We start from the raw sequence: 15,619 nt of genomic DNA, 5'->3' as shown, positions 1-15,619 counted from the left end.
GACAACAAGGATATGAGGAAACCATGAGATTTTAAAAGTGGAGTAGAGGAAGTAGTTTATAAAGCAAAGCCATTCTAAGAGTCAGGCAACTTGCTCTTTTCATTTTGGGATGCATTTGCATTTTCAGCACCATTCCCTGACGTATGGCATGTAATACTTCACTCTTTGTTTTCCTTTTCAGGGATATGAGCAGCATGCAGCCCTTTCTAAAGAAAGCTGTTTAATTGTGAGAGGGTTCTCATTCACTTCCTGATTACTATTAACCTGCCATGTGCACCCACAAGTGGGGCTATAAAATGTAGATTTGTGTGGAACATCAGTGGAAATATGTAAGTATTGTGAACTCTGATGACTGCAGATGAAAACTATTTAATTTTAACCAGCTACTGAAGCATAAAACTGGCTATCTGCTTGCTGAATGGATAGGAGGTTAGGATTAAAAAACAGGTACATTCTCTTTTACATTTTAACTGCTGTATTGTGGGATCTCTCTCATTATGTAGCATTCAAAATCATACAAGTATTATGATGTGATGCAATGTAAGTGCCAATAATTACAGATCAAATGTAAAGATCTACACCCTTTTTGCAGAATAGCTACTTATTTTGTACATAATAAGCCCAGTGATACCCTGTAAGCACAGGCTGTGGCAACATCCAAGGTTATCTCAGATACTTCAGCACATTTATTTTCATACAGTAGCATTTTTCATACACATTGTGTATGGTTTTTTTCCCTTTACTGAGCTACAGTGTTCATATTATACCAAAAATAATGTGGTTTAATAGGAAACCAAGAATAACAACAGCTTTATAGAGTAAAGCATGAAAACACATTTAAACAGAAAAAACAGAAATGGTTAGCTAAGGGAACGACAGAGAGAATGAACAGATAAAGATATGGAAAGAACTGCAAACTAATGAAGGGCAAACTAGTCTCTGCAATGTAATCATCCCAAATTCTCCTGAATACTAATGACTAAAATTTGCCTTCAGTTACGGTTATACAAACCCTTTGGCTGAGAAGAGAGTTAGGCTCAGGAGTATCTAAAAACATGTCTTTCGAGATGCTATATTTTGACTTAAGTGATATTAAAATAATGCCCTAACTTTAAATTAAAACCTCATTTTTTAGGTAAATACAATAAATGTTCTATAGCTATTCTAAATAAAGTGCAAACCTGGTACACTATAGATGTGCACTGTTAGTTTAATACAATAGCCACTACAAGTTTAATAGAATTATATATGCTTCACACAATCACTGTATGATGTTTAGCGTGTATAATTAGAGCTGAGCAAGAAACAAAATTTCCATCCCATGGCAATTTCTGATATTTCAACCTTTTTTTTTTCATCCTGAATTGCCGTTAAAAGTTAAAATATCAAAACTTTTCAAAGAACAAAAAGTTATAAATATTTCCATTTGCAAATGTTTTGTTTTGGATCAGTTCAACATTCATCTGCATCTGCCCAAGCTACTGTGGTGCCTCACAGGAGTTGCAGTTCGGGTGCCTCATGACCCCATTTACCCCTGTGGGCCAGCCTCCCCAGCCAGACCAACATATCCCATGATACACTCTGGACCTGGTTCTCCAGAGTGTCTTTCTGCATTCCAGCTTTTGTGGGCCTAGTCAACTAGTGTAGTTTAGAGCTGCTACTGAACTGTTCTAATTTATTCCAGGATTAGAATTGAACCAGCCTCAGAATTAGGGATCCAAAACTGGCTTCTTTGTATTCCCCATGCCACAGCTATGCCCAGTGGATACTTACAGCTAAGAATCCAAACCTAAGTATTTTGGTTTGAATGTAACTGAAACTCAAGCAAAAATAGAGGGGACACAAAATTCTGCAAACTGAAACCACTGGGGAAGGTTAGCTGAAATGTTTGGGAACTGAAATCAAAGAATTTCACAGAGCTCTAGTATCAAGGCTCTAGCCTTTCAGACTAACTGGCTGTACAGAGCTTTACATTTTAGGGCATTTCATCTAACACCTATTAGCAGTTCCAAACTAAATGCAAACCAAACAACTGAAAGGATCTGCAATTCAGAATTGCAATTCAGAATCTGCTAAATTTCTGAAGGATTTACCCAAATTCTACAATTGCTAACAAGCACTCATGTGTAGCACTTTACATCTTAAAACCCCAGTACAATAGTTCTTAAAACAACTTACAGTACATAAATTCAGAAGTATTATTATTTCCTTTCTACCGGGTAGGGAAACTGAAACAAAGATTGGTTAAATGACTTGCCCGAGGTCACACAATGAGACAAAAAGGTCAGGATTAGCACTCATGAGTAGAACTGGTTGGAACTTTTACATCTGAATGATATTCTAATGGAAAATTCATCTTCTGCAAAATCAAAATGTTCCTCAGGAATATTTAAATTTTGCCAGAATATTTTGAGTTTCCATAGAAAAATCGTCTCCAGCTCTATAGCTCCCCCATATCTTGGCAGCCCACCAGAGAGCAGCTAGGGAGCCAGAGAACATGGGGAGTACATTTCATTTTGGCAACACTGAAACATCCCTGCTGTAGGAATGTTTTGGTATTTCTACAACAAATTTCAGAATTTCATGGTTTTTGTCTCAATTTGGTATGAAAAAAATCCCTTTCATGTAAATAAAATTCTGTTTCCCACCCAGCTCTACAAACTCTTCTGATTCCCAGTCATGTGCTCATTTTTCTAGATCATACTCTCTTTCTCTAAGTCTGACTGTAGCCGCTTTGGCTGTAGATCTTCACTACCAAAGCATTGTTATCAAACAGGATAATCAGTGTCAGAAATGTCTGCTGCTCTTTGTGAGATTTTCCAGCTGACCAGAAGCACTGCCCCATTGAAATATAAATACTTTTACAGTTTTATTGTCTTCTTATTGCAGATTCTATATCGCCGCACCTAAAGTTAAATGGCACTGAGGTAACGTTATGTGAAATTAAATTATTTACCATCTACCAACCAAAAAGCATGTAAGCTGCCTTTTGAAAAGAGGTTTTCAGATGAATGTAGTGACTAAATGCTCTAGTTCTTTTATTATACATTCTGGTCTGCGCCTTTCACAACATCCCAACTTAATGTGCAGCTTAAAACAGCAGATCCAGCCATGCAGTAATAATTGTGCTTGGCTTTTTTAAATGGCAGGAAAAGGCAGAAAAACTGTGTGTGAAAGGATCGAGAAGGAGGAGACAGAAGGGCCTAAGTAAAACACTAAGAAGCCAGCTGATGGTACTTGAGTTATAGACAGCACTGACTGTATAACACAGTAAGGAAAACTCCTGCACCAAAATAACTTACTGCACTCAAAAAAGGCTAGTTTTAGCTATTAGTCCAGCACTCCGAGTTGCTCCGTGTTAGGTTATTTAGTGGGGTTGGAGTTTTGTCACAAAGAAACTCTGGGGAATGACACTGCAGCCAATCACATTCTTTCTGGTGATGGTTGCAGGAACCAGTCATAAAAAAAAGATCAGAATGACTGCTGGATGGAAGAGAAACATTAGATATTACACAAAAACTGTATCTAAACCAGTGGTTCTCAACTTATTTATCACTGTGGAACATATATGCGGCCCACAGTCTGTTACCTGGCCACAGGGGCTGGGTGACAGGGCAACGGCAGCCCGGACTCTGACTGCGTGGGGCCAGCTGGCTGCCCGATCCCGGACACCCAGAGCTTGTGGGGCCAGGCAGCTGCCCCACCTCGACCCCAGACCCGCAGAGCTTGTGGGGCTGGGCGGCTGCCCCACCCCGACACTGGACCCCTGAAGCTTGTGGGGCCAGGCGGCAGCGGGTTGAGAACCACTGATCTAAACCAAATACATAAAATGGATACACTTACTGCCATCATAGTTGAGTGTGGCAAATTTGGCCTGTTTCTCTGCACAGCCTGCACTGTTGCACACTCTCATTTGCAGTTCATACCAAGTTGCTTCCTGGAGGTCATACAGTATGTAGGACTTAGAAAGTGATGTCCGCTGAGCCGTTGTCCATACTGTGGTCCGAAATGGCCGGTACTCCAGAGTAAAGGAGGTGATTGGACAACCGCCATCATTCCAGCCAATAAGATTCAATCGCACTCGAGTGGTGTTAATACTGGCAAAGAGTTCTTGTTCTTTGGAAAACTGTGGCTCTAAGAGAAAGTATATTTTAAGTGAAATACTTAAAATAAATAAAAATAAATAAGGAATAATTGATAGGAGGGTCCTGCCTTTGTCATAAATCATTCTCAAAGTGTCCACTAGACAGCAAATTTTTCTCCCCATTTCAAAATGTTTTTTTTTCCAGAGACCCAGATTTTTAAACCCAGAAACAGTGTGTATGCATTTCTGTGTGGACCAGACTTGCACAAATCAGTTTGCACTTTTGCACAAGTCAGTTTGAAAATCTACAACCAACATTTCAGAATGTTATTCACTGCTGCCCAAACAAAAAACAAATATATAGAAAACTAAGTTTCACAGAAAGGCAGGTATACTTGGGGAAAAAAGTTAACATTAGTGAATTGCCCTTTAGGGCTATATTCTCCCTTTGAAGTAGAACTGATCAAAATTTTTCAGCCGCACATTTTGGGGTATAGGGGGTTTTGTCAAAATCAAAATATTTTGTGGGAAAATGTTAATTTTGACATAATTTTCTGTTTTTGTGATGGGAAATCTCAAAGCAAAGGCATCAAAATGTTGACATTTTGAAATGAAACACTGTTTTGTTCAAAAATGTCCACATTTTTTTGTTTTGAAGTTTCTGAATCTAAACTTTTCATTCCTGAAAAGCAGCTGATATTTTGACTTTTCATCCCATTTCAAGATCAAAACAAATGTCAAAAATACTGGAATTTCCCATGCTATGGAAATTCTGATTTCTGACTAGCTCTACCTTGAAACATATGGGCAAGTCCCATTAACGGTAGAGGGAACAGACAGTATATTTTCAAATTAACTAAAAAGGACAAAAAAGGACAGCTATGCTAAAAACTTCAGATTCAGAGGTAAAATTTGCCAAATCATTTTGGGATATTATTACCAGTTAAATCAAGAAAAAGAAGCAGTTAAGGTGCACATAACAGCTTGTACTGCTAACCTCTTCTGCACAATAAAGACATAGCTGAAAATGTTTTCAAAGAGACAAAGTAGCTGAGGTAATTTATCCCTTCTGCTTAACAATCTATCCCAACCTATATTTAGTTCAGAAACTCTGCTTCCTTTCCCAGACACCTTCCAGCAACAGAAGTTGGTGCAATAAAAGATATGACTTCACCCATCTTGTCTTTCTCATGCCCAGGGACCAACATGCTTACAACAACAATGCAAACCATGTGTTGAAAAGCAATAACAAAATACTCAAAGCAATTAAAATTGGAACATCTGTGCTTCTCTTTCTAACCATAACAACAGAATTACTTCTATAGCAGGATGGGAGAGCTCACACTCATTAACTGTCTGAGTAAACAGGACAGCAATTCAGTACCTTTTCCAAGTGTTTTGGCCTCTATGATCTCGCTGATGCGTCCTGGTCCCACTCCATTCTGAGCAGTTAGTGTGAACTTGTACCAGGTACCACATTTCAAGGTCTCTAAACGGTAGGACCGTTCACTAGGGCTAATGGGAAAACTACCCCACTGCTCACTATTATCTTCAGAGTACTGCAGTATGTAACCTGCAAGAAAAGCAAAGACAATGATAAACCAGCAACCTAACTTCTTTAGCAGATATGAATCACAAATTCTGCTGAATATGACAAGATGTTATGAGGACTTTTATATATTTGGAAACCGTTTAGCACAGAAAGATATTGAACTTGCTTCTTACTGGATTAGTTCCAATAGATTCTGTGTAATATAAATATACATATTACTTGCGTACGTGACTTCCTCGACCTCCATGACAGACATGGAGCCCTAATCATTATTATTTGCCAGGCCTATAAAGAGATGATAATTTAGTAAGACGTTGCAGTTAACCTGAATTCTATTACCTCGGATAGAACTACCGCCATTGTCTCCAGGTATCCAGGAAAGAGTGATAGAAGAGGATGTGGTTTTGGACACAGTAAGTCTTGGCTGGTCTGGGGGCACTGGATGGGAAGGAGTTAAAAATAGAAAATAGATTTAAATGATTATGCATAGCTTTAAACCATTTTAACAGTCATTTATCAAATAACTGTTTTGTGTGGCAAAAATGCAAATTATTTCTGTCAAAGTGTCTGTATAATTGACATCCTCAGTTAGGAGCGAGCAGACAAGCTCTCATTTTTTATATTTACATTTCTATACAATTTTATCTTTCATTTTTCCCCACTTTTTCTCTGAACATCTGTATTTCTCAGCACTGCTATCCTGCAGGATCTCCTTCCAAATGACCAGGAACACACTTGGCCTCTCATAATTACTTTCTATTAATTTTCACACCTGTTTTAAGCACAATGGCTGCATGTTTAGCTGATGGAAAGTGCAGCCCGTTTGCAACTAAATGGCACACGCAGGGATGCGTTTGCACCAAATAGTGGTAATTACATGAGCAAAAGTGGGTACATACAAATTTTTTTGTTCAGCTCCGTGTGCTGAAAATTTAGCTGTGTGCGTTAAATGGCACAGGAATGGAGTATCTCTGCCATAAGGAAATCCAGCTTTCTATGTGCAAAAGCAGCTTTTGCAAAGCCACAGCTCCTCCAGATGTTTTTCTTCCACTCATGATGCCCATCTACATGGAGGAGATGAAGCACTACCAACAAGAGGTGGGTAAACCTGGAGACATTTTGGTTCTGTTGCTGTGCATAGAGTCTATCAGACCCAAAATTTTGCCTGGGCATAAAGGATGGATTCCCAGAGCACACTGCGTCTTGGGCTGATTGTGGGAAAGTGACCATCCCTCCCTCTTTTTCACTGTGACAAAATATCATGATTCCATCACGTGAGCTCATCTTGCAATATTCTGGTTCATTTTGGAAGACTCGTACATGGCTTTGGTTTCCAACTGAACTATTTATCTAGTCCTATTATGCCAACTGACGATTCCTGAATGGGGGGACAGAAAATGCAGTGCATGTTGTGGACTCCTCAAAGACGAACATTTGCCAAGCTAATGCTGTTTGTTAAAAAAAATTAACAAGTAGTGATAGGTGAAATTCCAAAGAGTTGATTCAGTTTGGATCAGAGGCCTAAAGTCTGAAAATTTATTTAAACTTTATCGGAACCTCTTGGGTTTGCAATTCTGAACTAGACACTTGATGAGAAAAAGCTCTCGTATGATTTCTGGGACTGCCTGGTTAGACTCAGGCCAGAAATATGGCAAGGAAAATTGTTGTGGTATTTAGTCACTTCACTTCCCCTTCTGCTCCTAATTTGAACCAGGAGAGTCAGAGGTTCAAGATTATTATAGATTAATATTTTTTAAAAAGTTATATAAACTTTACAATCACAACACAGATTCAGTTCAAGTCGAGGTTTTGTCTGAGAGTTTGGATTTGTTTTCTCTCTACTCAACCAGGCTTATCCATCCTTACTTTCAGGTACTGATGAGTAGATAAAAATCTTTCTGCCATTTGCCCTTTCCTGAGGGAATCCCCGCCCTTATCATTTCCACAACTAGCATGTTCCTCCTAAGAATTCTATGATGTAGTCCATATTGTAAGAAACACCGTGGACTTCTCTAGGATTGGAAACTGATCAGAGCTGATCAGGAACATTTTTTATTAATTTTTTTTTATTAAAAAATGCCAATATGTCAAAAACAAAACTGTCTGAGAAAGAGATACGTTTAATGAATCTCCTGGCCTTGAAAATTTTTTGGACAAAAATTTTGAAATTGTCAAAATCTTTTGTTTCCACATTTTCAAAATGAAAAATTCAGTTTGCCATGACTTTTTGCTTAGAAACCTAAGCCAATTTGAGTGAAAAAGCAGTACAAAGAAAAAAAATGTCAAAATCAAACATTTTGAAATGATCAAAATGAAATGTTTCACTTAACCTGAACTGATTTTTTTTTTTTTTTGGTTTGTGAAAATTTTGTCTTGATTCAGAATAAGGAAATATTTTCACACTCTTGAAAATATTCCCAGGATTGGAAAACTGTTTCCCACTCAGCTCTGTCAGAGACAGCCCGCCCAAAAATACTTGGAGGGAGCAGAATCTTAATATAGGTTCCATCTCTTCTTTCACCATAGATAGTCGAAGTGAGAAAGGTTTCAGAGTAACAGCCGTGTTAGTCTGTATTTGCAAAAAGAAAAGGAGTACTTGTGGCACCTTAGAGACTAACCAATTTATTTGAGCATAAGCTTTTGTGAGCTACAGCTCACTTCATCGGATGCATACTGTGGAAAGTGTAGAAGCTCTTTTTATATACACACAAAGCATGAAAAAATACCTCCTCCCACCCCACTCTCCCGCTGCTAATAGCTTATCTAAAGTGACCACTCTCCTTACAATGTGTATGATAATCAAGGTGGGCCATTTCCAGCACAAATCCAGGGTTTAACAAGAACATCTGAGGACGGGGGGGAGGTAGGAAAAAACAAGGGGAAATAGGCTACCTTGCATAATGACTTAGCCACTCCCAGTCTCTATTCAAGCCTAAGTTATTTGTATCCAATTTGCAAATGAATTCCAATTCAACAGTTTCTCGCTGGAGTCTGGATTTGAAGTTTTTTTGTTGTAATATCACAACTTTCATGTCTGTAATCGCGTGACCAGAGAGATTGAAGTGTTCTCCGACTGGTTTATGAATGTTACAATTCTTATGACATCTGATTTGTGTCCATTTATTCTTTTACGTAGAGACTGTCCAGTTTGACCAATGTACATGGCAGAGGGGCATTGCTGGCACATGATGGCATATATCACATTGGTGGATGTGCAGGTGAACGAGCCTCTGATAGTGTGGCTGATGTTATTAGGCCCTGTGATGGTGTCCCCTGAATAGATATGTGGGCACAGTTGGCAACGGGCTTTGTTGCAAGGATAGGTTCCTGGGTTAGTGGTTCTGTTGTGTGGTATGTGGTTGCTGGTGAGTATTTGCTTCAGGTTGGGGGGCTGTCTGTAGGCAAGGACTGGCCTGTCTCCCAAGATTTGTGAGAGTGTGGGGTCATCCTTTAGGATAGGTTGTAGATCCTTAATAATGCGTTGGAGGGGTTTTAGTTGGGGGCTGAAGGTGACGGCTAGTGGCATTCTGTTATTTTCTTTGTTAGGCCTGTCCTGTAGTAGGAGACTTCTGGGAAGTGAGAAAGAAACTGGAGGCTGAAGGTTGTGAAATTGAACACTATGGGTGAAATCCAGACTCCACTGAAATCAATGGCAAAACTCCCATTGACTTCAATGAAGCCAGAATTTCATCCTCTAGGTCAGATTCACAAGCATGCTTCAGCTACTAAGTGCTGTTCTATTGACACAAAGCAGCTCTAAATACAGCTGGATTTATGGACTCTTTGTGCTCCCCAGAACAAAGCAGCTGGAGTAATCACCTGCTGAAATTCCCATTCAAGTCACGGGACAGCAATCTGATCAATGCTGATGTGAAGCAAGATCACCAATTTCACCTCGTTTATAGGGGGGCTGATCTTAGTTACTTAACTCGCTAAGTACAGGATGAGTACTGGAGAAAAAATAAACTCTATATGCTAGGGAAGATTAGTTACATCAGATGTACTGGTTTCAGAGTAACAGCCGTGTTAGTCTGTATTCGCAAAAAGAAAAGGAGTACTTGTGGCACCTTAGAGACTAACCAATTTATTTGAGCATGAGCTTTCGTGAGCTACAGCTCACTTCATCGGATGCATGCCGTGGAAACTGCAGCAGACTTTATATACACAGAGAATATGAAAAAATACCTCCTCCCACCCCACTGTCCTGCTGGTAATAGCTTATCTAAAGTGATTATCAGGTGGGCCATTTCCAGCACAAATCCAGGTTTTCTCACCCTCCACCCCCCCACACAAATTCACTCTCCTGCTGGTGATAGCCCATCCAAAGTGACAACTCTTTACACAATGTGCATGATAATAAAGTTGGGCCATTTCCTGCACAAATCCAGGTTCTCTCACCCCCTCACCCCCCTCCCAAAAACCACACACACAAACTCACTCTCCTGCTGGTAATAGCTCATCCAAAGTGACCATTCTCCCTACAATGTGCATAATTAAGGTGGGCCATTTCCAGCACAAATCCAGGTTTTCTCACATCCCCCACACCCCCATACACACACAAACTCATTCTCCTGCTGGTAATAGCTCATCCAAACTGACCACTCTCCAAGTTTAAATCCAAGTTAAACCAGAACATCGGGGGGGGGGGGTAGGAAAAAACAAGAGGAAATAGGCTACCTTGCATAATGACTTAGCCACTCCCAGTCTCTATTTAAGCCTAAATTAATAGTATCCAATTTGCAAATGAATTCCAATTCAGCAGTTTCTCGCTGGAGTCTGGATTTGAAGTTTTTTTTGTTTTAAGATAGCGACCTTCATGTCTGTGATTGCGTGACCAGAGAGATTGAAGTGTTCTCCGACTGGTTTATGAATGTTATAATTCTTGACATCTGATTTGTGTCCATTTATTCTTTTACGTAGAGACTGTCCAGTTTGACTAATGTACATGGCAGAGGGGCATTGCTGGCACATGATGGCATATATCACATTGGTGGATGTGCAGGTATACGAGCCTCTGATAGTGTGGCTGATGTTATTAGGCCCTGTGATGGTGTCCCCTGAATAGATATGTGGGCACAATTGGCAACGGGCTTTATGGCAAGGATAAGTTCCTCTACACCAACATTCCACACAAAGATGGACTACAAGCCGTCAGGAACCCTATCCCCGATAATGTCACGGCTAACCTGGTGGCTGAACTTTGTGACTTTGTCCTTACCCATAACTATTTCACATTTGGGGACAATGTATACCTTCAGATCAGCGGCACTGCTATGGGTACCCGCATGGCCCCACAGTATGCCAACATTTTTATGGCTGATTTAGAACAACGCTTCCTCAGCTCTCGTCCCCTAAAGCCCCTACTCTACTTGCGCTATATTGATGACATCTTCATCATCTGGACCCATGGAAAAGAAGCCCTTGAGGAATTCCACCATGATTTCAACAATTTCCATCCCACCACCAACCTCAGCCTGGTCCAGTCCACACAAGAGATCCACTTCCTGGACACTACAGTGCTAATAAACAATGGTCACATAAACACCACCCTATACCGGAAACCTACTGACCGCTATTCCTACCTGCATGCCTCCAGCTTTCACCCTAACCACACCACACGATCCATCGTCTACAGCCAAGCTCTGTGATACAACCGCATTTGCTCCAACCCCTCAGACAGAGACAAACACCTACAAGATCTCTGTCAAGCTTTCTTACAACTACAATACTCACCTGCAGAAGTAAAGAAACAGATTGATAGAGCCAGAAGAGTTCCCAGAAGTTACCTACTACAGGACAGGCCTAACAAAGAAAATAACAGAAAGCCACTAGCCGTCACCTTCAGCCCCCAACTAAAACCCCTCCAACGCATTATTAAGGATCTACAACCTATCCTAAAGGATGACCCAACACTCTCACAAATCTTGGGAGACAGGCCAGTCCTTGCCTACAGACAGCCCCGCAACCTGAAGCAAATACTCACCAACAACCACATACCACACAACAGAACCACTAACCCAGGAACTTATCCTTGCCACAAAGCCCGTTGCCAATTGCGCCCACATATCTATTCAGGGGACACCATCACAGGGCCTAATAACATCAGCCACACTATCAGAGGCTCGTATACCTGCACATCCACCAATGTGATATATGCCATCATGTGCCAGCAATGCCCCTCTGCCATGTACATTGGTCAAACTGGACAGTCTCTACGTAAAAGAATAAATGGACACAAATCAGATGTCAAGAATTATAACATTCATAAACCAGTCGGAGAACACTTCAATCTCTCTGGTCACGCAATCACAGACATGAAGGTTGCTATCTTAAAACAAAAAAACTTCAAATCCAGACTCCAGCGAGAAACTGCTGAATTGGAATGCATTTGCAAATTGGATACTATTAATTTAGGCTTAAATAGAGACTGGGAGTGGCTAAGTCATTATGCAAGGTAGCCTATTTCCCCTTGTTTTTTCCTACCCCCGCCCCCCTGATGTTCTGGTTTAACTTGGATTTAAACTTGGAGAGTGGTCAGTTTGGATGAGCTATTACCAGCAGGAGAATGAGTTTGTGTGTGTATGGGGGTGGGGGGGGATGTGAGAAAACCTGGATTTGTGCTGGAAATGGCCCACCTTAATTATGCACATTGTAGGGAGAATGGTCACTTTGGATGAGCTATTACCAGCAGGAGAGTGAGTTTGTGTGTGTGGTTTTTGGGAGGGGGGTGAGGGGGTGAGAGAACCTGGATTTGTGCAGGAAATGGCCCAACTTTATTATCATGCACATTGTGTAAAGAGTTGTCACTTTGGATGGGCTATCACCAGCAGGAGAGTGAATTTGTGTGGGGGGGTGGAGGGTGAGAAAACCTGGATTTGTGCTGGAAATGGCCCACCTGATAATCACTTTAGATAAGCTATTACCAGCAGGACAGTGGGGTGGGAGGAGGTATTTTTTCATATTCTCTGTGTATATAAAGTCTGCTGCAGTTTCCACGGCATGCATCCGATGAAGTGAGCTGTAGCTCACGAAAGCTCATGCTCAAATAAATTGGTTAGTCTCTAAGGTGCCACAAGTCCTCCTTTTCTTTTATCAGATGTACTGTACCATTGCTCCCTTATTCTCTTTGCTTTGGTACATTCCACTGAGAGTTACTGAACATACTACACACTAAAAGATTGAACATACAATTTTTTATCACAGTTCTCCACCTAAGATCCCACAAATTAAATGCCAATCTCCCTTTATTCCAAGGAATTAATAGTGATTTGCTTTTAGTTACTGCAGTTTAATAACTTCGAGATTAAACAATTATGAAAGCATGTACTAGAGTACAAGAAACAAGGCTCCACCTTAATATTATTTCTGTCCCATTTCCCTATTGTGATCATGTTTCAGACATTACAAAAAAGCATCCCCACTCCTTTGCTGGATTTTAGGTGAGTTAATCCACTCACTGATATTTGTTTCAAGGCTTAATAGATAGGGATACCTACACTGGCACAGAGACCACCTCTCTCTTTGTGTTGTAAATTGCTGGGCTGCTTGAACTGACCATTTTTAGGATAGTCTATCTGGGGACTGGGAATGGAGTGTTTTCCAAAGACTGTTCCATGTGCTCAATTCAGTAATATATTTCCCGTGTCTGATATGTTTTTGACAATTAAGGCACATTGCAAGGATTATTTGCTCAAGCTTTGCACTGAGGGGGAAAGAGGAGGAGAGTCTTGTGAGCTGAGGGATCTGTGTGTGTGTGTGTGTGTGTGCGCACATGAACATTGTGTGCTTTTGTTGACATCAGTGTTATATGTATTTTCACATTGTTTGTGCACCTAGCAATACCATGTTGGGTGACTGTATACATTTAAAAAATATTCTAGCAGGTACCTGGTAATACCTGCTAAGTAAGATTATAATAGGGGAAAATATTAATACCCCCTCCTATAGTCACCATAGCTTTCTGTACATTTCTCCTTTCATACTGAAGTTTTCCACGCTAGGTCTCAGTCCAGCAAAATTTGATTTGGGAAGTTTAAACAAAATGCCTTCAGTTATTGCTAAATTTTGTAACCTTAAAATGACATACTTATATATACACATAAGAACAGTAAAAGCATAGGATGCTATTTTCCTTGTGGAGAAACTCAAAACCAATTGAAAGTGAACACTTTGGACCTGATTCTGCAAATGCTTATCCACATGCTTAACTTTAAGTACATAAGTCCCATGGAAGTCAATGACTTTATCATATTAATTTTTAGCTTGAAAAATGTATACCATAAAATACATAGGATGATAAACTGTGAAGCAGCCAAGTCACCGTTACTAGGAGAACCTTTCTTATGATTTCTCATGTTTTTTGAATATTCAACTTCGCAAAAATATTATTTGTACATAGACATGCAAGCAGACACACACTGAAATATATATTACATACACTCTCACACATTAACTAACAGCCATGATAAGACTGTAAAAACAATTATGTAAAAGGTCCAATTGGCTTACCTTGTACTTGCAAATTCAAAACAATTTCATCTGATCCCCAGTTGTTACTAGCCACACAGCTGTAATATCCAGAATCCTCTGCTTTCACAGTACGGATAACAAAGCTGCCATTGCTAAAGATGCTTCTTCGCCCATCAATCATCACTAGACTGGGTGTCCCGTTACTACCTCACAGGAAACAAAATGCATACATTAAAGAAGTTACAATCGGATTAAAACAAACAAAAGAAAAAACAGGACCCTCTTTAGTTAAAGCAGCACTGGAAGCATGCTGCTGGAAAATGCCAGTGGTCAGTATTTGGACAGGTGGGAATCCTAGCTATGATTTGAATAATAAAGCAGAGGGCTCCCTCCTTAATTATCTGCCACTTCAAAAAGTACAACCAACTCGGGGCATAATGTAACTCAAAGTTGTACAATGCATCATAATCACTAGTATGGGACATGGATTTCTCTCTCTCACTGCTGATCCAATATTTGGATCAAATTATTGCCCATGCAGTTACAAGCATGGCTCTCCAACGTGTGACCAGTATGTTTAGAAAAGAGCAAAATGGGTCTCGTGTTCTATACTCATGAATGTTTTCTTTTTAGAAAATTACTATTGTTGGCATTTACCATGGATTTTGATTCACATTAGCAACACAATGACCTCTGACACTACAGTTATATTCCCTGAGCCTGATATCTAAACAGCAATTAAAACTATATTTAAAGTATTTAATATTTATCTTCCCCCACATTTTCAGTACTTTCTAACCTTTAAAGTCAACAAGTTTTAGTCCGTCGGACATTCTGAACTTCCCTTCTGCAGCTGTAATCAGTCTCCACACAGTGAAGCAAGGGTAAATTCCTCCTGACACACTCATGCAATCTTGCCCATGATTTTAAGCTAAAGTGTCTTATTCAAGCTACACATATAGTTGCTGGTTACCTATCCTTCATCCATTTGACTGTAGGAGATGGGTCACCAACGGCTTTGCAAGGAAGGATGATATCCTTCATCCATGGGGTTGTTACTGTGCCACTGAATGTCAAAATTCTGGCTGGAGCTGAACAATAAGAAGAGGAAGACTGAAACAGAGGAGCACTTTTTCATGCGTTCTTCGGAGTAAAAACACACATATGCAAAATTGAATATTTAAAGGAAAAACCAACTTGCTCCAAGCTCTGTTTCAATGAAATTAATTATTTTTGACCCACATTATCAGCTATTTATTTGAACACAAATAATGCATTTTTAATATCTGGAGGAAAGAAGACTGGGGATGGAAGAGCCTTGAAGTAGAATAAATCCCAAAAGCTTTTAATCACTGAGCCCTCTTTACTTTCCTAGTACTTTATGAAAACTTAATCTTTTGTATATTTATTGGTAGGAGCTAAGATGAAATGTCATCTCAAAGGGATTCCCCTCTTCGAATGATCTTCTAGTCCACATTTTCTGGTAGTCATATCTACAACATGTCAGATTCTTA

General features: G+C 39.9%; 1 protein-coding gene across 1 annotated transcript in view; it reads right to left on the bottom strand.

Moving 5' to 3' along the window:
• Window positions 1-15,619, bottom strand: part of DSCAM (DS cell adhesion molecule) — a 641,498-nt gene that overhangs the window by 60,318 nt on the left and 565,561 nt on the right. The window contains exons 22-26 of the mRNA XM_084616971.1: window positions 15,079-15,196; window positions 14,145-14,308; window positions 5,976-6,074; window positions 5,469-5,657; window positions 3,844-4,134 (exon numbers count right to left, since the gene is read on the bottom strand). Coding sequence (XP_084473097.1) covers window positions 3,844-4,134; window positions 5,469-5,657; window positions 5,976-6,074; window positions 14,145-14,308; window positions 15,079-15,196 — 861 coding nt within the window. The remainder of the gene's footprint in view (window positions 1-3,843; window positions 4,135-5,468; window positions 5,658-5,975; window positions 6,075-14,144; window positions 14,309-15,078; window positions 15,197-15,619) is intronic.

This window comes from Lepidochelys olivacea (assembly GCF_965140295.1).
Source record: "Lepidochelys olivacea isolate rLepOli2 genome assembly, chromosome: 1".
Classification (NCBI taxonomy): Eukaryota; Metazoa; Chordata; order Testudines; family Cheloniidae; genus Lepidochelys; species Lepidochelys olivacea.
This window is presented reverse-complemented; position numbering and strand designations above follow the sequence as displayed.